This window comes from Lolium rigidum, chromosome 2, assembly GCF_022539505.1.
Source record: "Lolium rigidum isolate FL_2022 chromosome 2, APGP_CSIRO_Lrig_0.1, whole genome shotgun sequence".
Classification (NCBI taxonomy): domain Eukaryota; kingdom Viridiplantae; phylum Streptophyta; class Magnoliopsida; order Poales; family Poaceae; genus Lolium; species Lolium rigidum.
In genome coordinates this window covers 49,566,885-49,594,793 of record NC_061509.1, presented here as the reverse complement: position 1 = coordinate 49,594,793, position 27,909 = coordinate 49,566,885, and the positions used below count along the sequence as shown (strand labels likewise).

Sequence of the window (27,909 nt, the reverse complement as noted above, 5' to 3'; positions counted from 1 at the left end):
AAAATAGATGAAATAACATAAGTATTGTGTCCCAATATGAAATATATCAATGAATAACAGCAAATTATGATACAAAATAGTGATGCAAATTGGACGTATCAAAGGGACTTTCTAATTCGGGCGTACACCTAACCGTGTACGGGTTAAACTCTATCTTTTAATTCTAAACTAAGATGCAAATTACTATAAAATACAGATACACGGGCAATCTAGCCCAAATTCTTCGTGCAAGGCCGCTTCAGAGATGCTCCACGTGTATATCCTTCAAGCCCATCTCAATTACGGCCCATCTCCTGATTTGGCCAAAATCTGGTGATAACAGTTGGTCAGGATTTCGGGCATATGGCGCATGGCTGGTGTGGCCCGTCGTGGCACACGACATGGCACATGTGCTGGCACTACACACATGGAAGTGCGCCAAGAGGAGACATTCCTGATATAGGGCTGATCGACAAGGACATCGATCTTCTAGGGGGGGGGGGTGAGTGTGACATCATGACCTAGGGCTCAATAGGATGAATAGAATACTCGTATCAATAAGTTGGAAATTCTTTTCCGGAAGCTTATTTCCAAATAATTCCAAGGTTAAGTGTGCTTGGCTTCAAACAATTTGAGGATGGGAGACTGACTGGGAAGTAGATCCCGGGTGTGCAGAAGTGAGAAAAAAGTGCGCAGAAAAGACTAGTGTCGGTCTGTGGGGCTAGTCTAGAGATCTCAGAGAGCTTCCAGGGTAACATGCCCGGCCGAGGGTGGCCGGGTGTTACAGATCATCTTAACTAGAGTTGAGGTTTGATAAGGGGTTTTCCTAGGGTTTATATATCATCAAGACTAAAAATTCTTGTTAAGGAATTCCTTTCCTAGGTATCCTAGAGTCTCACTTTACTCACTCTCATATATATTTGATCCACGTGGTTATTCTACTCCCTCGCTCACAAGAGTTCAATAAAATTCAAATATTCTACTTGTCAATCCAATAATCTTGTCATTAAAGCTACATATTCTCTTGCTTTGATACCAAGTGTCACCTAATTAATTGATCTGCTATGATCACACCAACAATTGGAGCGGTGGTTCGAAGTCACTACCTAACCCTACTTAAGATCCTATGATCAACACTCCCTCGATTATTCCTCAACTATCTCCTTGATCTCTTTGGGTTACCATTTACTATTATTCTCCCTAGTTAACACTAAAAATCCAATTATTCCATCTTTCAATACTTGAAGGTTGGCAACTCTTTTATGACTCAACTATTAACAATTATCTTTATTACCAATCTAAGGATCCACCCAATTGCGAGTATTTAATCATAAGACTATTTTCTCTTTTAGTATTTTCATCTCTAGCCTCAACTACTAAAACTATAATCCAACGTGGCTCTTATATTCCACTTAGTCATTTGCTCATGACTCTAACCTCCAACGTTAACTGGCATTGAACAACTAATATTGTGTGTCACCTCCAAAGGTTCATATGCACAATTGATCTCTCACTGGCTTGTCTCCTCTTATCTATTCTAAGGCAGTTGTTTACTAGATCAATTTCTCTACACAAAGATCACTCATATAATGATGGTCAATCACTGGTGACTTGATAACGAACATTATAATTTTTTGATCATCATGCTTAGGTTCCAGTTGGCTACACTATTCTCTTAGTAGGTCCATTTAACTAAAAGAACTACTTGTTAGGTATATCCACTTGTATTCTAAGGCTATGCCTTACTACTTTGTTTTAACATAATCTTACTTCAAGATTATACTCGTAGTTCACTTAGGATAGGTTTCACCTCTACTAACTTCTAAATGGGCTATTGGTCCTATGTTTTAAGGATAACACTAGACTCACTAAACCTCTTGTCTCCGAAGATCAATTAATTGACAACCTTGGGATAGAAGGATTTCAATAGGCCATGGTTTATAATGCCCAAGATTTGGAAAGCCAATAATTGGTTCATAGGGTTGGATGTTTTACTTGATAATTGACAATGGTCAATCACATGTGATGATAAAGAAGATGAGGATAATGATAAGATGAGAGAGGTTAAAATAGGATGGAATATAATAAGGTAATAATATAATTGATCTAAGTTTTGGTTGATTGATCCTATGCTAGAGGATTATTCAACACATGTGTTTATTGATAGCTAGAGAAGATAAGTTAAGCATTCGTGTAGGGTGCGTTTCTACCTGGCCATATGTCGGGCCGGGCCGGGCCGGGCCGAGAAAAGTCCGATGCTCAAAAATCAGGCCCAAGCCCGGCCTGGCCCGGCCAAATACCCATGATACCCATCGGGTCGTCGGGTCGCGGGCTGGACCGTAGTGTTAAATGGACTTTTCGGGCTACCCAGGCCCGGCCCGGCCTGGGTGTTGGGCCAACATTTTTAGGCCTAGGCCCGAGTTTTTTGGGCCGGGCTGCCCATGGCCAGGCATGGGTGCGTTGTGTGTTGATTCACTTTTATTTACGAGTCTTACTTCTACCCTCATAACATAGAAGTTTACCAAATTTTATTTCAACGTTCTAACACTTAGATAGATGAGCTAGTCCTAAATCATTACCTTTGGTGGAACTTCAATCGGTTTGACAAGTTCTATCAATAAATTTCCCTGGATTTTAAATGCATGGATGCAATGCATACCTCTATTTTCCTATTATTTTTATCCTCTAAACCTAGAATATTACAGTAAACGTGCCGGTGCGCCAAGCCAACAATCGCATTCCAAATTTAGAAAAGAAAATTTTGCCAATGGATTGCAAACCAATAAAGCTGTTTAGATATGGGAGGAGCATAAATATATAAATGACGAACATTACATTAAATCTTTTATGATGTAGTAGCTGAAGTTGGTAGAAGGGAAACGACAAGGGAAAATAATATACTCCTAGCTGAAATGGAGGGAAACAATCGGAGGAACTAAATGGAACCGTTGACCAGACTATAAATATCCATGTAATGCCTCCGTGCACAGCCAAGCTATAGTGCTTGGATCCTTCCCCTGCTGCAGCTCAAGAATCAAGATCCTAGGAACCAGGGCTTCAACACTTCTCGTCACAGTCGGATTTGCACTTCTTTTCGCAGTCCCGCGGGGTATAGAAAATGCATTCCTTGCACATACCAGATGACGGGTCTTCGCAAAAGTATGTACAGTTGCACATGGTTACGCAGGTCTGCTTGCAGGTGTTGCAGTCTTGTTGCACCGCCGCAATCTCCATGTTCATGGCAAGCAGCACGAAGCAAATGACGGCGACGACCACCACCACCTTAGCACCGCCAGAAGCCATGTAGGAGTATATACTACTAGCTAGCTTGGACAGAGTAAAGATCGAGCGAGGAAGAAGAAATTTGGGGATCGAGGGAGCCAAGACAAGGAGTAAGAAGAAGAAGATATGCTGCTAAGTGCTGCGTGCCCTTCAGATGAATACAAGGCGAGGCCTTTTATAGCCACAGCCAACAAAAAACTTGCATGTGCATACGGAGTGCGTATGCATAATTTAAGTGCGGCGTGTCACACGCACCTTTGACTTCAGGATGGTATGCAAGATCGGATCACCTTCCTAAATAAGTATACGGAGTAATATGCAAGTGTAACGTGCACAAGTATGCGCCCTGCCAATGATCAATGTGTATTTTGTGGACAGACTGAAAGGGTTGAACACCTCTTCCTTTTGTGTCCGTTTGCTCGGACGGTTTGGGCCGCAGTGAAGGAGAGATTCCCGCTCCAACTGCGTAGAAATTGCTTGGTGAGTGCGAAGCAGTGGATCTTCGATTACCTGGCCAGAGAAAATGCGGTGAACGCCACTGTTCTGGCTGTGGTCTGCTGGCATATTTGGGAGGCACGCAATGATACTAGAAATAATGAAGGCCGGTTGCATCCGGTGCGTGTTGCAGCAAAGACCATCCCCTATGTCGACATGATCATGCGCCATTGCTACAAGGACAAGCCTGCTATTAGGTGTGATTCCAGGTCTTATGCTCCATCCTGGATTCCACCACGTGAAGGTTTTGTCTGTATGAATGTTGACACTGCCCTCTTCCCCGACGATCACCGCATGGGCTGGGGCGCGGTGTTGCGTGACCACAATGGGGCTTTCATTCTCTCTGTCTCGGAGGGTCTTCCAGGTTTTCCTACTCCTGAACTTGCCGAGGGCTTCGCCATCCGGCGCGCTGTGTCAGTTCTCCGAGGGCGTGGGTTCCAGAAATGCGTCCTCGAATCGGATTGCCTGTCAATGATCCCAGCGCATCAATTCTTCAGTTCAGGATCGCTCACTGGTAGGAATTGTGGTACACGATATCAAGGTACTGGCGAAGGGGTTTATCTCGTGCTCCTTTAAGCATGTGAATCGTAGTCTGAATGTCGCTGCACATCTTTTAGCTCGCGCCTCTCGTCGCGATGTTTGTAATTTTTCTTTCCATGTTATCCCGGATTTAATCCGGGCCGAACTTTGTAATGGTGTTATTTAATCAATAAAGCGCGATATTCTCTCAAAAAAAAAAAACTTAGTCTCCCACATGGCTAATCAATTTAGGCTACCTAAGGTGGTGTTTTCTTCGGCCACTTTTATTCTGAAAGAGCTTTAAGCTCGGACAGACGTGTTTCTGGGTGTATATGCATCCTTTATTTAAAAATACGTTTTGAACATATTTAAAATATGAAAAATATATATCATGTATAGCTTGACGTGTTACATGCTCACACAATAGTTTCAGCAAAAACAGACATGTTTTGTGCCACCCACACGCCGGCCATGACCCATGGCAGCCATGGGTGGCCGTCTGGCCCAGGCCGGGAGGGGGGCCAAGATCGAAGTTTTTCTTTACAATTATCTGAATCTTTTTTTTATATAGATGAACATGCCCAACGAGAAAAGGACACAACAAGTACGCAAGCGAGTCCACCGATCGTCCCAACTTCCGTTTGGAGTGTCCCACGAGGCCACGGCTACACGTTGCGATCGACTCTCTTGGAAAAAAGGAAATAGAGATGATTAATTGACTCGGGCCTGGGACTATTCGTCTGCCTACCTCTTCTTTGCATCTCGATGATCGACTTGCATGGACGCCCTACAGCCCTACTGGCCGACCGCCTCACCCAGTCAAACACCCAAGAAATAAGGAAAATATTCCACGATGAATCCTCCTTATATGAGTACAATAGATGATCATCTTTGATTGTAGAATTTTTTTTAAAAAAAATTAACTTTTTCTGCATTACAGATTTTTTTTCATGTATAGGGTGTCCTGGCACCCATGTACACCGATGCATTTTCTGTTTTGCGTACACATATATTAGCCTTAAGGGGTTTTTTGTCGACTTCGCCCAAGGGCCGTGGTCGTGGAAAACATAGGCCGGCCCTGGCCACCCAACATGGCAAGTGCCACTCTATGACCAAGTTTTCTCCTCAGTAAGTTGCCACAATAGAAACACCTGGATAACATTGAGCTGTCAAAAAATTATACTCCCTACAACACTTATTTATGGATGGAGGGAGTAGACAAACTTACGACATCCATTTATGGATGGAAGGAGTAAATCGTGCTAAGACGGTTTGATGATTAATAAACCAGACTCAGCTGAACCAGAAACAAAAAAAAGGATTGTAGATTAAAAACCAAACGCAGGCTACAACTACAGGCGCCGGAAAGCATCGCGTCGAGATTCGCGCCAGAAAATCAGAATGGACGGCCAGCGATCTGACTTATGGGCTTATGGCCAAATGAGTTTTCATCTAGCTGAAAATTAGCAAAGGTGTAAAATATACCATTTATATGTGGTTAACTTCAAGCTGCATTTCATATATTACTGGTAAGATTCATTTTGCTATTTTTTTTTGCTAGCAGAAGCAATTTTTTTGTAATCTGGACACATTTCTTTCGTTGGACCAAAGAAGAACAAAAGACGATGGATAATATACACATACAAAGAATATGGAGCGGAAGAAGATTGTAGTTTCTCCAACCTCTCTTTTTCCTCAATGGCTAGATTTGCCAATTCTCATTAAAGAAGGAGAATTGGTACAGAGAAGTAGAAAATATAACACAAAAACGACTACTCACGCAGTAAGATGGCCAAAAACGACTACTCACGCACTTGAATGCTTAACACCCAAAGATCAGCCTCCGACTTGATGTGGACGAAGATAAGCATTTGGCATGGCTGGAGCATGACGAGAAATGTGTGCATTTCGCTCGTTCCAGAAATACTGTGCATTCAGACAAAAGCTTTTTCTCTGAAACAAAGCTTGAATTTGTTTTGGCCACGGGCCACCTACAGGGTCAGCCTCTTTCGCCCAATAGTTTCTGTTTGTAGATCTCAGTCACCTAAAATTACACCTTGCTTGGTATTGAGCTCGTGCAGTTTGGCAGAATCAAAGTTACTGCAGTACTACTGTTTAGTCTGCTGAATATATATGGATTGACGTTGGACGAGGACGGTTCTCAATCTCCATTAATTAAGCTGAGCTGCTGAGATGTGATGATGGATCATTGGTCGTCTTCGCCGTCCTTGATCAGGTTACAGACGTCTGAGCACTCCACCAGGCTGCAATTCATATGTACGCACAATGTTCAGAGTAGCACGCCCAAGTAATGAACACAACTGGTGTCAGTGAAGAGTTTTATTGTCTGAATGTTGCTGCGTGCACGTACCAATACTGCCGGCTTCGGAAACCATCCTTGAACACCACCAGTGGTCTGGACGCATGGAAGCAATTCCGACAATTCGTCAATCACAGACAGAGGTCAGTATGTTCTGCAAGAGCAGGGTAGCTAGCTACGAAGCTGATGGTGGAGCCGGCGATTGGTAGACTGGAGAAGAACAATTACCTTCTGACGTTGAAGGGGCCTCCGACGCCGGGTGCGCCGGCGCCGCCGAGGACGCAGGTGCTGACGCACTTGGAGGTGCAGCGCGCCGCCTCGGGTGACCGTGGGTGCTTGATCCGCTCCGCCTCCTTGCCCTCCTCCCCGGACAGCGTCCCCGGCACGTTGCGAAACGTGTCCTTCGGCGCCGCCTCCGAAGCCTTCTGCGGTTGCGCCGGCGCAGTCACGGCGAGAACGACGGCCAGAGTCACCACCGCCGGCACCTGCAGTAGCCTCACGACGCCGGACGTCGGCCGCGCCGACCTTGGCGCCGTGGCAGCTGGTTTCGTCGGCCGCATCGGTTCACTCTGTAGCTGGTCCCAGCTCCCAAGGCATGCGTGGCTCAGCCTGACTGAAACTCTCGAGAGCTCGGAGCCTCGAGCTTCTTTGCTTACGTGGAGTCTCCGTAGCCAACGGCGTCTTCCTATCTCTTGTACGGTCTCCCTCTCGAGGGCTGCTTCGGTGCTCCCCTAAATGAAGTTAAAGGATCATAGTTGGTCTTTTTTTTTCGTGTGTTGGGTCCGCCGAAACTCATATCCGACCCATGTATACCCATTTATATTGATACTGTATGTGTATATCGTGTAAGAAAAAAAAAAGAGGTCATGTGAGCAAGATCTTTATAGGACCTTTCTATTTCGGCACACGTATATGACCGTAGATACGTATAAAAACGAGGTACAACACAACGGGGACCATATGGGCCTATACATGGTTGTACGGACGGTGGACCTACACTGAAATTACGATCCTGCCCCCGCTAGCTTACGAACATGTATGAAAAGATCTCCACCGTTCTTGTGTTTAAAGCGCCTTGAATTTTTTCAGGGGAGGAGCACCGAAGCAGAATTGCTCCCTCTCAACCTGCTTCGAAGTGACAATAAAATTGTGTCACCATCTGAAAGTAGAATTTGCTCCAAAAGTGTGAGAGTGTTATGAACAAGTTAGACAACAGTTTTTTCGCTCAAGGAAATTAGTAAGAAGTAGGATATCAACTGGCTAGGAGAAGAAAATATCTATGTGGTCATGCAAGGAACCAAGGAGCTCAAGCTCTGTGTCTGAAACTGCTGACTGGTTTAGGTGAGTTCAGCCCTGCTTCTTGTAGTTGCAGTAAAAAATACACATGCTTGCGCACACACTCACACGCACGTCATTCAGATAATTAGTAACCGCTGAGCGTGCAGCACACCTGTACTGGAAGCTAACCTAAAATGTGCCAAACTGAAAGACAGGTCTACCCGCAAAAAAAAAGAAAGACAGGTCAGTGTTGGACCACTGATCGATTTTATGGGGAGACTTGTATAGGATCTCCTTGTTATGTGAGATATAACTTTCATAAGATCAGCTCACAAAAAGTATATTTACAAAATGCAAAAAAAATGAATAAAATTATACAACGTACTTATGGACAATATCTACAACTCCAAAAGATTTCAGCTCAAACCTCAATCTACATTTAGAAAAACAAAAAAGATAAATTCCACTGTTAATAGTGTCAGCTTTGGGAGAATAGTATTTCACACTATTCATTGCCAAATTTATCTTTTTAGCTCTCTAAATGTAGGTCGAATTTAAAGCCGCCAGTTTTTAGGTGTTGCATATATAACACCAATATATGTTGTCAATTTTTTTGAAAACTTTTGAACATGTTTTCTGTCTTAAAAAATTGATCTCATAGATCCTACTAAAGTTGTCCCCTCGATTTTACATTGGTGACCTTCTCAGTCATTATGGGTTTGGTCGATCGATCAACTTAGGCAGACACCCATCCCGTGACTATATCTGCATCCCCTCCAAACAGCCCCGTGGCTGCAAAAAATCAAGTGTTTAGAGTCTCGGGTGCAGCGTAAGTTGTGGCCCGCACGCTGGTAAAAGCAGTCCCAGGCTAGACCAGGTAGGAACGCTTGGTTCATTCGTTCACCTGGACGCATGTGCCAACCGGTGCGAAAAGCGGAAATGGTGTGCATGTGGGAGACCGACGCAAGATGGCGGGAGAAACTAAAATCGCCGGCTGGGTTTCGCGACAAAGCCAGTGTCACCTCCTCTATTCGGTCATCTCCTAGCAAAACATCGCCATTTTCTCTCTAAACATCGATGGTGGTAGCAGTTCCGCATATCTATCTCACCCGTTGAGTCCCTCAACTCCAACGGGAAGGTCGGCCTTGTTCCTCACAGCAATTGGTATCCTCCATCTTCAGCTCGGGATCCGCGGGTGAGCTCTTCCTCTACTCTAACCCCGGCTATTCTCCCTTGTGCGCAATAGTGGACGTAAAACACCTCCTCCCCTACTTGTTGTCTCTTTTGTTAGTTGATAGCATGTACGGTAGATTTAGCAAACACTCATGTTAGATTTAATTGAATAGGCCGATCGGATGAGTCTAATCCACCAGGCAGCAACACTGGTAGCTACGATTCAGGCCTAGATCCTCCTTCATCACAAAAGAGCAGTTAGGCGAGCTGCCTATCAGGCATACTTATGGTCCTATGCTTGCCCGAGACGAGGAGAGGATTTCGAATCTTGAGTACATCTACAACATGAACGATGTTGAGGCTGTCCAAATGCTTCGGATGAAAAGAGTCACTTTTATGAACTTGTCAAGAGGTTTAGGGAGAGAATATTGTTGCAAGATAGCATCAACACTTGCGTAGAACAGCAAATTTCTATGTTCATTCATGTTGTTGGCCATAACTAGATATTTAGAGTGATCCACAACACATTCAGGAGATCCATAGAAACTATTTCCATCAAGCCACCTTTTGGTGAAACGCCAAGCAAGATAGGAAATAGCCACAGATGGTATACATACTTCGATCTGAGCACAAATAATGCTTTGTCATTTGTTCAGAATACCACAATTAATGCACAAAATCATGTGTGTTTGTTGTAGTCATGATTTTTTGCTCTTGTCATTGCACGAATGTATTGGCGCAATCAATGGTACGCATGTGATTGCTAGAGTGCTGAAAGTATAATCAGCATCATACATAGGAAGGAAGCATTACACCAGTCACAAAAAAATTTCTGCTATCAATTTTGAACTCAAATTCACATATGTGCTAGCTACTTGGGAAGAATCAGCCCATGATGCAAGCGTTCTTACTGCTAACTAGCGGCCATAACATGGATGTGTTAGATGGCCTCATAGTGCGGTATCCATTTTGCTAAATTGGTAGACTTGCAGAGTTGGGCATCTCGTATATTTAGAGAAATAGGTAGTGGGGTCACCTATTTATGTGTTATAGATTCTAGATCATAGAAGTGTGATTTTTTATTTTATAAATTAGTATGAACCTTTGATACACGAGGTGGTACCAAGAGCATTGCACGCGAGCATAACATCAAATCATATGCAAACTAGATTCTTCGGTGATTATTACCATAGACGATGCATAAGTTATTAACTTAATCAGTGGCGGATCGGAGACGGGGGACGGGAGGGGCCCTGGTCCCCTAACACCATTGAACGTTTCTCCCAAAATTTGATGTGAAGTGTAGATTTAAAAATGCTCTAACAATGCTCCTTCAACATGCAAAATAACACATTCCTACCTCCGCCGCTGAACTTATTACCAAGCCCAATGTGCAGGAGAAATTTACCGGTGGTTAATTTTGTACTCTAGAAATCGGTATGTATATGCTTGCCTAATCATACACAATAAACTACTATTAAGAAATTTGTTAAAATATATGTTTTAGAGAACATTACAGTAATATTTAAGGGTACTAAAAAAACAGGACCACACAAACAAGCACACAAACAAAAATATGTTCTTGTCTACTATATAATTTATGCAATTGTCAAAAGTTTAATTCAAACAATTTTTTACAACATATGGTTTAAGTTTTGCGCAACACGAAAAATTCAACGATACACATTACATTCATATAACAAAAAACAATGTAATTAGTGTTAGAAATAATCAAATGTTGTTATCTATGAAATCTAATTAATGTAAAATTATACTTGTTAACATTTAATATGCAAGAACTAAGTTATAAAAAGTACTAAATTTATTATAAATATATTTATAGTAAATTATTTCTGAATAGAAACATGTTTTGATCAACCTGGAATGTGTAGCTTATTTGTTTTTTCCGAGTTTCAAGAGAATAAGAATGAAAACTTGGTTTTCTTATTTGAGTTTTTCCCGAATGAAATCCCAAAACTGTTCTGATAAGATTTATAAGTGAATCTTAATATTGGGTTAATATCTAGTGATAATAGATTCGAGAATTTTGTTTGGATAGAGTTCCAAGATAATTTCTCACATAGAAAAGCTGAGTATTAGAAGATATTTCTTTCTTGTTTAATATATAGATTTTTTATGTTGGTCAAAAGATTAATTGTGACTTTGGTCAATTCAACAAGTGAACAACGTTGGTATTTTATACTTGTCCATCCATCATAATTGTTTGTGTGCATAGGCATATTCATTGATTTGTATATGAGAAAGTGTTGGAAATATGTGTTAAACTTGTATATGGAATTCCTTGAGTGGATGCCTATTTTATCTTCTCCCTTGGGTAATAGTTTTATTGATCATTTAGACCCAAGCATGAGTTCAAATAAAATCCATTAGGCTTGGGTTTACTTATGCTCACCAATTGGTGCATAAGTTGGGTTTACTATCTTTCGAATGCTAGTCTCAAGCCAACTTCAATAGAAAATTATGCAAAAATAACCGTGACAGTCAATATGAATGCAACTTCGGGAAGCGCTTTACTTAGAGCCATATAGCCACGCTTAGATGCTTAATATTTTATCCCCTTGGATCCCAAAGTATGTCGATCCGAGGTGTTTCCTTCTTTGAAGGGCGGTTTGGCTATGTCCCCAGTTCCAAAGCTGGAGAGGTTTGGGGAGCTCCTTCCGGATTGAAGACGCCTCTGACCGATGCGATTGACGGAAGCACACCCTTTCTCCATGGAGTAGGTGTTTACTGTGTTTCAAGAAAGCCCATGTGCGAGGGACTTCTTCAGTTCCAGACGTGCAACTAGCGGATGGTCAATCACTGCTCTCCTCCTACTGCTCCGGCGATGGACGAGGGGATTGGTGGCACAAGCCGGGGACCGAAGCCGCGAAGCAGGCAGAAGATTTGGTTGCATAATTTCTTTTCTTAAGGGCTTCTCTGTAATTTGGTGGTGGGTACAGAACCGTCCATATCCTTCATTTGTATTTTATGTATCTATACGAATCTGTACCGTGTGCCTGTTTTCTTCTGAGTTGCAACTGCAAGTAGTGCATACCTTCAGGCATGCGTATTAAAAAAAACAGTCAACGCCTTCTTAAAACAATATTGTAGGTGTGATAGTTTAATTTAGTGGAAATCGCTCATGTCATTCCTAAATGCATGTACTCTCTCACAGTTTATTAGGCATGCGCCTACCCATAGGTCGCAAATTTGATCAAGTTAGCATTAGTTATATGTTATAAAAATTATATTATTAGAAAGTTTAGATGTTCTATTTTCTTATGATATAATTTTTGCATTATATAAGATTATATAGATCAAATTGGCGATCTAGGGATACATAGAAGACTAGTAAACTGAGACCGAGGGAGTATGATTGCTTGTTCCCTAGAAGGATTAAACAAATTGATGTCAAAGTGTACACCTCCGAAGTGTGTGCAGTGAGTTCTGCTGGAACAACCCACGACCTCTAATTAGCTGTATAGCCGGTTAATGGATGGTAGGAATTCTCATCTCTCTACGGTAAATGTCTTTAACATGTAAAAGAATCCAGGTTCATTTGAATTTTGTTTTAATTTGGAATAATTGGTTAGTCCATCCTAAGCCCCATGTGTTTCCTTTCTGATGTGACCCCATGCTGCAACTCATTTGTCCCATCCCACTGTTTTGGTCCCTCCTCTAAAAATTATATCCAAAATATTTAGATATTATGAAGTTTGAAATTGAAAATTTATTTGAAACTCGTACGGTCGACAATAATTTTTGGCTACCAGGGTTACCGGGGATCCGGGCCCCTTTGAGAATTAATTGGGAATCTCGTCCTGCATTGCAAAGTATTACATGTGTCTCCATATCCTCTTGTGTTTCTGAACTAGTTAATTTCATTTCTAAAATGTTGGTGTCCAATTAATTCTTGACATGCTATCTTATATGGATATATCTAATATATGTAGGGATAATAATTAATTAATTCCATATATATGTTTTAAGTTAGGATAAAAATCAATTTCGTCTATATATATGTGTGAGGAAAATAATTAATTCAAACTATATATATGTACGGGTGACTTCTCGTAGTGCTATATAAATATTAGGAAGAGGGATATAGCTACATAGCTACATATCAACCAAAAGAACAGTTATAGGTGAAATTAATTTCCAAGCACGGCTTATGGCTCCTATGAACACCAATGTGAGGGTTGTGTGTTTGCTAGCTCTTATTGTCATATCTGCCACTTTTGTGCCGTGCCTTGCAGCAGGAAGATACATAAGTATGTATATTTCCTTAACTATATAAGTTTTATTTATGTATACTATCCGCATACAATCTTGTAGCAGGTAACTTGTGTGCAGTATATGCAAACTAATTAGAGTTGTGGCTATTTTGGTTGATTGCCTGCGCAGGTTCAAATGCCACCAAAACAACAGAGTGCATCCCAACTGATGGCACATGCTCGGAACAATTGTGCGCATATTTAGGCGACAATTTAGGTTGGAGTATTGGGAGATGCTACTGCAAAGACAATGACACTTGCTGTGCCGATTTCTAGTGAAACGACATAGTTGTTGAAATGATGGGTATACCGCCATGTTTATTTTTTGAGAAATAATATATTGTATTGTTGTTTACTTATGTAAGGGTAGATAATCATATCTGCCTTTCTTTTTTGGATATAATGAGGCTTGAAAGTGAAATTCCCCTTCGAGCTTTATGTTCGGTTTTAATCTTGTGGGTATATTACGCTCGTATTTACTACTTTCTTGAATCCATAAAAATGTTGGGAATTCTTGAATCCATATGATGATTAGCTTAAGTTGGTGGCTACCCTGCAACTTGGGCATGAATCTCATCGGACATGGGTTTGTTACTTGTTTATCCTCTGGTGTTAGTGCGTGTGGGTCACATTTTTTTTGTATTTTAGGGAACCGAGGAGTTTATCCTAAATCCCGGAAAATTTCATATAATTACCGGATTTTGACGAGATAATCTTGTGATATTTTCGCAAATTTCCTCATGCTTTCTAAATTTAAACTTTTTTTTTCATACTAGTGTATTTTTAGAAAGAGTATCTAAAGCATTTATAGAGGATTGAGTGAACACCAAATTCCGCCGTATCTCCAAATTTATTGACAACGAAAATACTAGAAAAGTAAAAGAGAGAAATCCAATTTAGCCCCCTAAACTCGTTTCAAAGTTTAGATTACAACCCTCAACTTTACTTTGGTTCAATTTTCAACCATGAATTTTATAAACCGTTCGGACTTGGACCTTCTACCCTTTTTGACATGTCACTACAGGAATGGTGACAGATGCCGACGGCCAGAGTGTACGCCGACGGCTTTTTATCGGGGCCGTCGGCGTACGGCCTCGCCGGGGCAGCTCACGAACCCGACCGTCGGCGTACGAACACCGTCGGCGTAGAGGAGGCTACGCCGAGGGCAGCCGTCGGCGTCACCTTGGCCCTCGGCGTAGCACCGGCATCGCCTCCGGCCCAGCCCGCGCCGTCGACGCCCGCTCACGGCGTCACTCGGACGCCGAGCCGGCCACCCTCGGCATAGGGCATGGACACCCTATGCCGACGGTCACCCTCGGCATATAGTATTTTTTTATTTTTTTTATTTTTTTCCCTCTCTCATATTACTTTATAATATGTTTCTATTATTTATTTACTAGTATGAATTATGTAAAAAATGGTTCTATTTTTTAAGAATTCGTAGATGGCATATGTAGGTCCCATGCATGGGTGACGCTCTTCGCGGACGGGTCAACCGGAGCCACTAGGCCCAACATTTGCTATCGATGTACATATGGGTAGATCCGCGGGGTCCCCGCCCTACGGTTTCCCGAACCCTAACCCTAATCGTAACCCTAACTCTAACCCTAACTCTAACCCTAACCGTAACCCTAACTCTAGCCCTAACCCTAACCCTAGGGTTTCCACATACATTGCTAACTCTAACCCTAACCCTAACTCTAGCCCTAACCCTAACCCTAGGGTTTCCACATACATTGCTAACTCTAACCCTAACCTAACCCTAACTCTATCCCTAACCCTAGGTTTTCCACATACATTGCTAACCCTAACTATAACCCTAACAGATCACTTGGTAAAACCCTAACCCTAGGGGTCCCGCCCTAGGGTTTCCCAAGAAACAGATCACCGGAGCGTCAGAATTGTTGGAAAACTTGCTTCTGCCCCTAACATACATGTACAAGTGTGATGTAAGGTTTGGCTAACCTTGGATGTACCGGCGTTGACGATTTCCGCATAATGGGCTACCGAGTTGGTAAAATCCAGGATCTGTATGTGGAAACCCCCACCATGGCTCGAACGGAGCCTATTTTATGGTAAAGTATGCCCAACCTATGGTTTCCATGTACATATGTCCTAAACAAAGCAAAATAAATAAAAAAGTCCACTGGTAAACCCTCGCACGGAGAAAGCTATAGGGGTAGATGTGTGGGGTCCCCGCCCTAGGGTTTTCCAAGTTACGTGACCACCGGAGCGTCGGAATCGTCTGGAAAACTTGTGTGTGCCCACATGGCATGCACAAAAGTGATTTGAGATGGTTTTATATCCAAGGCTACCCCCCCAGGTGTGTCCGGCTTCTCGGACAGGGGGTTACTACACTTAGGCAGATTCTGCATGTATAGGGGGGAACTCTCTCGGAGTTGAACCGGAGAGAAACTTGAGATCATATGTGATGATCCTTGTTTCCAAATGTACCTATGACCTAACCAAGCTCAAATGGAGGCATATGCCCACCGGGGACCCCCGATGGGATGCAGTCAAAGGGGTAGACCGCGCGGTCAACAGAACTAGGGTTTCATCGGAAATCGAGCATCCGATCAAGGGAATGGCCCCAAAACTTGTGTGTGTCCACATGGAATGCACAAAAGTGATTTGAGATGGTTTTATATCCAAGGCTACCCCCCCGTGTGTCCGGCTTCTCGGACGGGGGTTCCTACACTTAGGCGGATTATGCATGTATAGGGGGAACTCCCTCGGAGTTGAACCGGAGAGAAACTTGGGATCATATGTGATGATCCTTGTTTCCACATGTACCTATGACCTAACCAAGCTCAAATGGAGGCATATGCCCACCGGGGACCCCCGATGGGATGCGATCAAAGGGGTAGACCGCGCGGTCAACGTAACTAGGGTTTCATCGGAAATCGAGCATCCGATCAAGGGAATGGCCCCAAAACTTGTGTGTGTCCACATGGAATGCACAAAAGTGATTTGAGATGGTTCTATATCCAAGGCTACCCCCAGGTGTGTCCGGCTTCTCGGACGAGGGGTTACTACACTTAGGCGGTTCTGCATGTACGGGGGGAACTCCCTCGGAGTTGAACCGGAGAGAAACTTGGGATCATATGTGATGATCCTTGTTTCCACATGTACCTATGACCTAACCAAGCTCAAATGGAGGCATATGCCCACCGGGGACCCCGATGGGATGCGATCAAAGGGGTAGACCGCGCGGTCAACAGAACTAGGGTTTCATCGGAAATCGAGCATCCGATCAAGGGAATGGCCCCAAAACTTGTGTGTGTCCACATGGAATGCACAAAAGTGATTTGAGATGGTTCTATATCCAAGGCTACCCCCGGGTGTGTCCGGCTTCTCGGACGGGGGGTTACTACACTTAGGCGGATTTTGCATGTACAGGGGGAACTCCTCGGAGGTGAACCGGAGAGAAACTTGGGATCATAAGTGATGATACTTGTTTCCACATGTACCTATGACCTAACCAAGCTCAAATGGAGGCATATGCCCACCGGGGACCCCGATGGGATGCGATCAAAGGGGTAGACCGCGCGGTCAACAGAACTAGGGTTTCATCGGAAATCGAGCATCCGATCAAGGGAATGGCCCCAAAACTTGTGTGTGTCCACATGGAATGCACAAAAGTGATTTGAGATGGTTTTATATCCAAGGCTACCCCCAGGTGTGTCCGGCTTCTCGGACGGGGGTTACTACACTTAGGCGGATTCTGCATGTACGGGGGGAACTCCTCGGAGTTGAACCGGAGAGAAACTTGGGATCATATGTGATGATCCTTGTTTCCACATGTACCTATGACCTAAACAAGCTCAAATGGAGGCATATGCCCACCGGGGGACCCCCGATGGGATGCAGTCAAAGGGGTAGACCGCGCGGTCATCAGAACTAGGGTTTCGTCGGAAATCGAGCATCAGATGTAGGGAATGGCCCCAAAACTTGTGTGTGTCCACATGGAATGCACAAAAGTGATTTGAGATGGTTTTATATCCAAGGCTACCCCCCCAGGTGTGTCCGGCTTCTCGGACAGGGGGTTACTACACTTAGGCAGATTCTGCATGTACGGGGGGAACTCCTCGGAGTTGAACCGGAGAGAAACTTGAGATCATATGTGATGATCCTTGTTTCCAAATGTACCTATGACCTAACCAAGCTCAAATGGAGGCATATGCCCACCGGGGGACCCCCGATGGGATGCAGTTAAAGGGGTAGACCGCGCGGTCAACAGAACTAGGGTTTCGTCGAAAATCGAGCATCAGATGTAGAGAATGGCCCCAAAACTTGTGTGTGTCCACATGGAATGCACAAAAGTGATTTGAGATGGTTCTATATCCAAGGCTACCCCCCAGGTGTGTCCGGCTTCTCGGACGGGGGTTCCTACACTTAGGCGGATTCGCATGTATAGGGGGAACTCCCTCGGAGTTGAACCGGAGAGAAACTTGGGATCATATGTGATGATCCTTGTTTCCACATGTACCTATGACCTAACCAAGCTCAAATGGAGGCATATGCCCACCGGGGGACCCCCGATGGGATGCAGTCAAAGGGGTAGACCGCGCGGTCATCAGAACTAGGGTTTCATCGGAAATCGAGCATCCGATCAAGGGAATGGCCCCAAAACTTGTGTGTGTCCACATGGAATGCACAAAAGTGATTTGAGATGGTTCTATATCCAAGGCTACCCCCCCAGGTGTGTCCGGCTTCTCGGACGGGGGTTACTACACTTAGGCGGATTTTGCATGTACGAGGGGAACTCCTCGGAGGTGAACCGGAGAGAAACTTGGGATCATAAGTGATGATCCTTGTTTCCACATGTACCTATGACCTAACCAAGCTCAAATGGAGGCATATGCCCACCGGGGACCCCGATGGGATGCGATCAAAGGGGTAGACCGCGCGGTCAACGGAACTAGGGTTTCATCGGAAATCGAGCATCCGATCAAGGGAATGGCCCCAAAACTTGTGTGTGTCCACATGGAATGCACAAAAGTGATTTGAGATGGTTTTATATCCAAGGCTACCCCCGGGTGTGTCCGGCTTCTCGGACGAGGGGTTACTACACTTAGGCGGATTCGCATGTACGGGGGGAACTCCTCGAGTTGAACCGGAGAGAAACTTGGGATCATATGTGATGATCCTTGTTTCCACATGTACCTATGACCTAAACAAGCTCAAATGGAGGCATATGCCCACCGGGGACCCCCGATGGGATGCGATCAAAGGGGTAGACCGCGCGGTCATCGGAACCTAGGGTTTCGTCGGAAATCGAGCATCGGATGTAGGGAATGGCCCCAAAACTTGTGTGTGTCCACATGGAATGCACAAAAGTGATTTGAGATGGTTTTATATCCAAGGCTACCCCCCGGTGTGTCCGGCTTCTCGGACGGGGGGTTACTACACTTAGGCGGATTCGCATGTACGGGGGGAACTCCCTCGGAGTTGAACCGGAGAGAAACTTGAGATCATATGTGATGATCCTTGTTTCCAAATGTACCTATGACCTAACCAAGCTCAAATGGAGGCATATGCCCACCGGGGACCCCGATGGGATGCGATTAAAGGGGTAGACCGCGCGGTCAACGGAACTAGGGTTTCGTCGGAAATCGAGCATCGGATGTAGAGAATGGCCCCAAAACTTGTGTGTGTCCACATGGAATGCACAAAAGTGATTTGAGATGGTTCTATATCCAAGGCTACCCCCAGGTGTGTCCGGCTTCTCGGACGGGGGTTCCTACACTTAGGCGGATTCCGCATGTATGAGGGGGAACTCCTCGGAGTTGAACCGGAGAGAAACTTGGGATCATATGTGATGATCCTTGTTTCCACATGTACCTATGACCTAACCAAGCTCAAATGGAGGCATATGCCCACCGGGGACCCCGATGGGATGCGATCAAAGGGGTAGACCGCGCGGTCAACAGAACTAGGGTTTCATCGGAAATCGAGCATCCGATCAAGGGAATGGCCCCAAAACTTGTGTGTGTCCACATGGAATGCACAAAAGTGATTTGAGATGGTTCTATATCCAAGGCTACCCCCGGGTGTGTCCGGCTTCTCGGACGGGGGTTACTACACTTAGGCGGATTCTGCATGTACGGGGGGAACTCCCTCGGAGTTGAGCCGGAGAGAAACTTGGGATCATATGTGATGATCCTTGTTTCCACATGTACCTATGACCTAACCAAGCTCAAATGGAGGCATATGCCCACCGGGGACCCCCGATGGGATGCGATCAAAGGGGTAGACCGCGCGGTCAACAGAACTAGGGTTTCATCGGAAATCGAGCATCCGATCAAGGGAATGGCCCCAAAACTTGTGTGTGTCCACATGGAATGCACAAAAGTGATTTGAGATGGTTCTATATCCAAGGCTACCCCCGGTGTGTCCGGCTTCTCGGACGAGGGGTTACTACACTTAGGCGGATTTTGCATGTACAGGGGGAACTCCCTCGGAGGTGAGCCGGAGAGAAACTTGGGATCATATGTGATGATACTTGTTTCCACATGTACCTATGACCTAACCAAGCTCAAATGGAGGCATATGCCCACCGAGGACCCCCGATGGGATGCAGTCAAAGGGGTAGACCGCGCGGTCAACAGAACTAGGGTTTCATCGGAAATCGAGCATCCGATCAAGGGAATGGCCCCAAAACTTGTGTGTGTCCACATGGAATGCACAAAAGTGATTTGAGATGGTTTTATATCCAAGGCTACCCCCAGGTGTGTCCGGCTTCTCGGACGGGGGTTACTACACTTAGGCGGATTACTGCATGTATAGGGGGAACTCCCTCGTACGTGAACCGGAGAGAAACTTGATATCATATGGGATGATCTTTGTTTCCACATGTACCTATGACCTAACCAAGCTCAAATGGAGGCATATGCCCACCGGGGACCCCCGATGGGATGCGATCAAAGGGTAGACCGCCGATGAAAGGGGTAGATCGCGGGGCTCCCGGATTAGGGTTTCGTCTACCGGAGGGAATATTTATGTAAGATAGGGTAATTATTGATACTACATGTTCGAATGACCTAACACAACACAAATTAAGAGAAAAGTACATGGGTCAAGCTGTTATGAGAGGCCGGTCAAAGGGGTAGATCTGCGGGGCTCCCGGATTAGGGTTTCGTCTACTAGGAGGGAATATTGAAGTAAGAAAGGGTAATTATTGATACTACATGTTCCGATGACCTAACACAACACAAAGGAAGAGAAAAGTCCATGGGTCAGCTGTCATCGGAGGTCGGTCAAAGGGGTAGATGCTGCGGGGCTACCGGATTAGGGTTTCGTCTACCAGGGGGAATATTAAGTTAAGATATGGTAAAAATATTTATACGCATAGCTTGGGAATGTAGAAGATTAAAACAAATTTGCATGGAAATATATAATTTAATAAATATAATTGACATTAATAAAATTTAAATACAAAAAAAATTAAAAAATAAAAAAAGGGGCTATGCCGAGGGCTGCCCTCGGCATATGCCTGGCCCTCGGCATAGGGACGGTCGGTCGGCCGGGTCAGTTATGTGCTGGTCGAGCCAGACCAGCACCTAACCCTAACCACCACGCGCCTCCCCGAGCCCGAGCTCCCGCCTCGCCCGCCGCCTCCGCCTGCCCGCCGCCGTCTGCGCCTCCCGAGCAGCCCGCCCGCCGTCGCCTGCGCCTCCCGAGCCGCTGCCCGCCGCCATCTCCTCACCGCGACGCCGCCTGCGCCTTACCCCACCCCGCCGCCCTCCCCGGCTCCTCCTCCAACTCGCGCCGCTGCCGCCTCCACCTCTCCCGAGCTCCCCTCCACCTCACGCCGCCGCCAGCAGCCGCTCTCCTCCTCCTCACGCCCCGCCCGCCGTCCCCGGACGGCCTCCTCCTCGCGCCCCCGCCCACCGAGCTCCCTGGCCGGCCTCCTCCTCGCGCCCCGCCCACGGTAAGATTTCTTTTTTTATTTGTGTATTGGTTTTAGTTGTTGAAATTGAAATGTGTAAGAAAATAGTAATTGAAATGTGTAATTGATTTGAAATAGAAAGAAAGAAATAGTAATTGAAATTGAAATTGAAAGAAATAGAAATTGAAATTGAAATTGATTTGAAAATTGGAAAGAAATAGAAATGAAATGGAAATGTGTAATAGAAATAGAAATGAATTTGTTTAATAATGGAAATAGAAATGCAAATGTGAATTTGTTCTAATAATGTGAATTTGTAATAGGCCATGTGGTGACCGCCTCGTCATGAGCACCCCGGCGTGACGATCCCGGATCTTTGACGCGCTTCTCGACGTTCGCCGACATCGACACTCCGTTGTTGGACTACTTCCTCTTCAGCCGAGGGTGAGCTAAATTTCCAACTTCTTCTCCGCATTTTCTTATGTCACTAGATTCATTTTCCAAGTCCGGTTGCGTAACCTAGGTGTCACTTCCCGTCCGCGAGCGTTACGCGGATAAATATGCATTAGTGGTCCGCATATTTTGAACCGTAACGCTTGCGGCATTTACGGGACGAGTCGGCGGATGCGTAGTTGTCTACGTTTTCCATGTTCTACTCCGGTCCGAGTCGGGATTTCGGCGGCGCCTCCCCGTTGTTCTCCGGATGCACATCCTCTCGGCTTTTGCCGAGACGTGTATCGGGAGAGCAGCGGGGAGGTGCTGCCGAAATCTGACTTGGACCGGGGTAGAGCATGGAGAACGTAGCCAACTACGGATCCGGCGGCTGCTAGGAGCCCACCTAGTAGAGATGTAGGTTGATGCATGCGGTTCGCCCGGTAAAATAAATAAAAATATGATGCATTTAATTTCCTATTTGATATAAATGCTATGTACGTGGTTTGGCTCCCAATAAAGCGAGAGGATGGCTGATAATGGATGGATGTACAATGAGCGTGTTAGTGCGGCTGAGAAAACAGATGAGTGGACAAGGAAGACCCATTTTCTAGTGAATGAGTTAGCGCGTGGTACAAAGGGGCTGGTTCGGGCACTTTGCCCCTGTGTTCGCTGCGTGAAGCGTCAACGTCGTGGGAAGGATGAAATGTATAGACACCTTCTGCAATATGGGTATATGCATGCGTACGTCACGGAAATCGACTTTGATGAGCGCGAACGTGACAGAGGTGAGGTGATGCGGCAGCGGCTCAATGGAAATGCGTACGATGGAGTTAGAGACTTTCTAGATGATCTCGTCCATGCCGATGTCCCGGATTCGCCGCCAGAACCGGAGGCGCCGCGAGCCGGAGGCGCCGCCAGAACCGGAGGAACCAGAGCCAACCGCGAAGGCCTTCTATGATATGATTGCCGCGGCTAAGAGGCCTCTGTGCGAGGGCGCCGCGATTTCTCGGCTCGATGCCATCTCCCAATGTCTAGCCGACAAGACCCGGTACAACACCACCCGTGAGGGCTTTGAAGCAAGTCTGAAAACAACCGGTAACATGTTGCCCAAAGATCATTGTCACGCCTCAAAGCACGCACGCGACGAGGAGAATTATGAAGGACCTCAACATGGATTATCAAAGGATAGACTTGTTGTCCGAAAGGCTGCGTTCTATTTTGGAGACGGTATGCGGAGGACAAGTACTGTCCCATACGTAGCGATCTAGGTATGAAGAGGTAACGGGAAAGGATGGTCGGGTGAGGCGGTCAAGCACCGCAAAGTCGATTCTTCGATATCTCCCATTCATAAAAAGAATCCAGCGGCTTTACATGCACGAGGAGACAGCCAAACGGATGACGTGGCACAAGTATGGGAAGAGATTCGTGGACGAAAACAACAAGTTGAAGATGGGACATCCATCCGATGGTACGGCATGGAAGAACTTCGATACAAAACACCGCCTTAAGGCAGCCGAGGCTCGGAATGTCGAATTGCGATAGCAACGGATGGCTTCAATCCATATGGTATGTCCACTGCCAATTACGGTTGCTGGCCCGTGTTTGTTATTCCGCTCAATCTCCCTCCCGGAGTCCTAATGACGAGGAAGACCATGTTTCGTCGCTGATCATTCCGGGCCCTCATTACCCGGGGAAGAATTTGAGTGTCTACATGCAGCCGATTGTGGAAGATTTGAACCACTCTTGGCACCACGGGACATTGACGTACGGCCGAGCATCGAAGACAAACTTCTGCATGAGAGTTTGGTTGCGGTATACCATGCATGACATGCCCGGGTACGCCCTAACATGTGGATGGTGTACGGCTGGTAAGTGGCCATGCCCGGTGTGCGAGGCATCGGCTTGAGTTCCTTTGGCTACGGAAGGGTCGCAAGTATGTTGCGTTTGACACGAATCGACGAGTTCCTCAAAAGGAGGCATCCGTTTAGAGAAGACAAAAAGAACTTCAAGAAGGGCAAAGTTGTGCATAAAAAAAAGATGTGCCGAAGTTTGATGGTACACTTGTTGAAGCCGAGCTACGTGCTCTCGTGCCGGCAGCGACGCCAACTGGCCATCAATTTGAGGGATATGGTGTAACGCACAACTGGACTCACGAGGCGGCTTTAACGAAGCTTCGGGAGATGGCAGATGCCGCGACAACGTACTATCCCGATGATGTTCCCACTCAGCATAACCCGGTCACTCGTTACAATGTCGACGTGCCCGAGAATGACCCCAAGCTAAAACTATTCCAATTCCCGGTGGCAAGGCTGGTAAAGGAACAAAATATAAATTGGAGAACGAAGAGAAGGATTGTATAATGCTATATGTGCTTATGAACATGGAGGAAGTGATCCCATTCGTAAGGTAAAATGGTGAACAAATTACTTTGCAGCTAGTAACCTCGTCTCGGTCTAATGCTTATTTTCTCCTTTTAGCGAATTCACGGATGAAATGTGGCCGTATGATGAATTGCCCGATACCTCGGAGATGGACACTCTACTGAAAGACGGTGCTCCCGGAATTAATAAAAACTTTGTGACATGGTTCATGGAAAAAGTAATTTCTAACCTTTCCTCTTACATTGCAACACGTGACTTGTCCCTCTTATTACACGTAACTAATGCACACAACAAATTTGAAATGTTCTTGTAGGGCCGTGAGAGAAACGTTGATATGATAGATGAGTTGAAATGTGTTTCCCAAGGTTGTAGCCGTGAGGTGACCAAGTATGAGAAGTATGATGTGAATGGGTTTCGCTTCCACACAGAGACGCACCAGAAGGGCCGGGCGAATCCCAAAACGATAAATACTGGGTCTTCACCAAAGGAGCCAACAAGTTTGATTACTACGGAAGGTTACAAAGTGTATACGAGTTGACATTCAATCGTACGAACGTGCAACTCAATATCGTCGTGTTCAAGTGTCATTGGTTCGACCCAATAGGTGGACGGAGAAGTGATAAGTCCATTGGGTTAGTTGAAGTTAAGCCTTCAACCACCTATAGCGGAGCCGATGTCTTTATTGTGGCTCACCAAGCCAAGCAAGTTTATTATTTGCCCTACCCATGCCGAAAGCGGAACTCAAGGGTTGGGAAGTCGTCTTCCAGGTATCGCCACATGGTAACCTACCGATTCCCTACGAGGATGATTACAACAACATTGACCCCGTGACATACGAGGGATTTTCTATCAAGAGGAACGGGACTTCGGGGAATATATTTTAGAACCGTTTGTTCAAGAGGACCTCGGGAACGATGCGGAAACTCGTGGTGAGTCGGTGGTGGATCTAAAGGACATATCTATGCTCGAGAAGTTACTTGAGGCGAATGACAATTATGATGAGCCTCCACCCGTCGACCCTTCAACTTTGTACTCACAAGATAGTGATAGTGATAGTGGGCCGAGAGAAAGAGAAAGAGAAAGAGAAAGAGATGGAGTATGAGAGTGAGCGTGAGAGCGATGATGGTCAGTGAGGGTCTTTTATTCTTAGTATTTATTTGTCAACATGCTTCTTAATTGCATTGTGCCTTTTATTCTTAGTATCTTCATTTTATTATGTCAACATGCTTCTTAATTGCATTGTGCCTTTTATTCTTAGTATCTTCATTTTATTATGTCAACATGCTTCTTAATTGCATTGTGCCTTTTATTCTTAGTATCTTCATTTTATTATGTCAACATGCTTCTTAATTGCATTGTGCCTTTTATTCTTAGTATCTTCATTTTATTATGTCAACATGCTTCTTAATTGCATTGTGCCTTTTATTCTTAGTATCTTCATATAATATGTCTTTGTGCTTAACTTGTTTTATTCTTCTCAATGCGGGTGATTTGGACAATATGAGCAGCGGCAAGGCGGACTCCGAGAGCTTGCTTAAGACAGCTGGCGCGGGTGAAGAGGAATATTCCTAGACCCACTAGACGGAGTGATCGAGCCCGGTGCTCAATCCGCGTTACGCCGATGGTACCGATGGAGGACGAGGACGAGGAGGGACGAGGTGGAGGTCGAGGACGAGGACGAGGAGGACGAGGTGGAGGACGAGGTGGCGGCGGGGTACACATGGACTTTGACGAGCCACCCTCCGCTACGGTGACGTGGCTCCTGAGTTGTACCTAGAGGGTCCGTCTAGTGGGGAGGTGGAGATGGAGACGGAGTCTACACACGAGTCGGACTCTAGGGCTGAGTTGGAGGTGATGGAGGATGGGGGTGCGCCGAAGCCCTTGAAGCTTCGTGGAGAAGCTAGAGTCCCCGATGCGAGGAAGGAGCCGAAGACCCATGATGACAAGGCCCTTATCATTCCTTCGAGCGATGAGTAAGTGTACTACTTCAGAAATTTCGAACATGTATTTTCATCTTGGGCATAATAAACAATTTGGCATGTGTACTAATGTGTGATTTATTTGCGGCAAGCTGGACATGGGATGCCAAGCCCCCCGCATGCCTAACGGCTTGCTTGGGGCTGCGATTAAGAGTTCGGCCCGGCGGATACACTCCCCTTAGCACGGTCCCCGGTGGCCCGACGAAGCTAGCCACTACTTGGGCGGACTATGAGGATGCCCCTGCCGTAGGCTTCGCGGCAGCTGCCGAGGCTGTGACCACCAAGTTACTGGGTAAGGCATATATTTCTCGAGCACCGTTCATAGTTGATGACCCTAATGTGCTAACTCATGACTTTCACAACTGATTTATGCATGATTGAAGTGCTTCTATCGTGTGGACCCGGAGCATGACACGCGGGCGCGTCTCACTTTGCGTGGCGCTTGCGAGAGGTTGACACCGCAGCGGTGGTACAACCAAAAGTTCACCGGCGCTAGTGCCTTACGGGCTAACAAGGGTAAGAGGGTCAAGAAGGAGTACTATGTTGGTAACGAGCCTACGGAGGAATGGGCAATGACCATTGAGGAGTACATGTCGGTGAGTAAAATGTCAATGAGATTCTACATTGCTGCTAAGTTTTCATTGAATTATCTTGAGCTGAGTATTGCGTTTTCAGGTTTGTCGGAGTGGGCCGAGCGGCATAGGGAGGCATGGGAGGAGCTGATTAGGGCGAGGTGGCTCGGGCGGGGACGAGGAGTTTGCGGCCGTGTCGAGGCGTAACATGGAGAACCGAGGCACCGGTGGCACACACTTGCGCGGGAAACCGCGACTACACCCGCTTCAAGGGGAAAAAGGTATGTATATACATGGAACGACCTTCATTCATTTCCCGCCATGTCTCATTTGTGGTACGCTTAACTTTTCTTTTCGCGATGCGGGTGGCCGAGGCACCACCTGGGGTGGTGCTTCATGATGCCCGGATATATGACATGATGCGGACGAAGCGAAGCCCAATCCCGCATTGCCTCGGCCACGGTACTACGGCAATGCCAAGGCCGCCAAGGAGGACTCACTGCGACATGGTCAAGTCTCGTCACCCCGAGGTGGATGACCCCTTGAGCATTCCGGTCGACGAGGAGTCGTTGGTCCTGTCGGGGCACGGGCGTCCGCATGGCCGTTTCCCTTGGATGAATAAGGTGGTCAAGCCTACCCACTCCACGAGCTACACGCGCCTCAAGCATACCCTCACCGCCGACAGCCCCGGCCTCGTCCACGGCACTGCTCGTCCACCCGCCTACGATGTAAGTTTCCTCATTTTCATCCTCTTTCCGGTTTTCCTTCCTACATGGCTAAGTGTTTACGAGATTCATTGTTTCTGAAATTGTAGCCTGAGTTCGAGGCGGCCTTCGAAGCTCGCAATGAAGCGTATCGGCGAGGCCGCTGCCCGGTGGAATAGGCGAATACGGCCTACATGGCGTATATAGGAGTAAGTCTGAATCTTTCTTCACGCAAGTAGATGACAAGTCTCGGTTTGATGCTTTATTTACTGCAAAGCCTAACTTGTAACCTATCTTGCGGGAAATGATGATTTCTATGTCTACTGGTACACCGCCACCGGCTCCAGTTACCGTGGCGGGGGACATGCCTATCATGCCATCGAGGGCAGCTTTCGCTGCGACTTACTACGGATCCACACCGGAGGTAAGTTCTTTGCCAAACCGGTAGTTACCACTTTCCTTTGCCTCGCAAGTTGCTAACATGTAGGGAACACGTAGGGAACGGGATGGTCCGGGAACCGAGCATCGCCGGGTGGGCGCGAGGTCACACCGGTTCATGAAGGTGGTCGGTCTCCTGGGCGTTCGCTGGTGTCTCTCCGTCGACTACTCCTGGGACTACTCCCGGTG

At 46.0% G+C, this 27,909-nt stretch overlaps 1 protein-coding gene across 1 annotated transcript; it reads right to left on the bottom strand.

The window, feature by feature from the left end:
• Positions 1-6,301: 6,301 nt before the first annotated feature.
• Positions 6,302-7,155, bottom strand: LOC124689702. The gene is made up of 3 exons (XM_047223188.1): positions 6,824-7,155; positions 6,647-6,691; positions 6,302-6,539 (listed from the first exon to the last, which is right to left on the bottom strand). Exons 1-3 carry the CDS (start codon positions 7,153-7,155, stop codon positions 6,482-6,484), a joined length of 435 nt encoding a protein of 144 aa, XP_047079144.1. The 3' UTR covers positions 6,302-6,481.
• Positions 7,156-27,909: the final 20,754 nt, after the last annotated feature.

What these genes read in the sequence shown, in the direction of transcription:
- LOC124689702 (XM_047223188.1), bottom strand. Translation starts at nt 7,155, where the DNA reads ATGCGGCCGACGAAACCAGCTGCCACGGCGCCAAGGTCGGCGCGGCCG. An exon ending in GGCCCCTTCAACGTCAGAAG is followed by an intron (nt 6,692 to 6,823) that starts GTAATTGTTCTT and finishes CCATGCGTCCAG; the next exon opens with ACCACTGGTGGTGTTCAAGG. An exon ending in TTCCGAAGCCGGCAGTATTG is followed by an intron (nt 6,540 to 6,646) that starts GTACGTGCACGC and finishes TATGAATTGCAG; the next exon opens with CCTGGTGGAGTGCTCAGACG.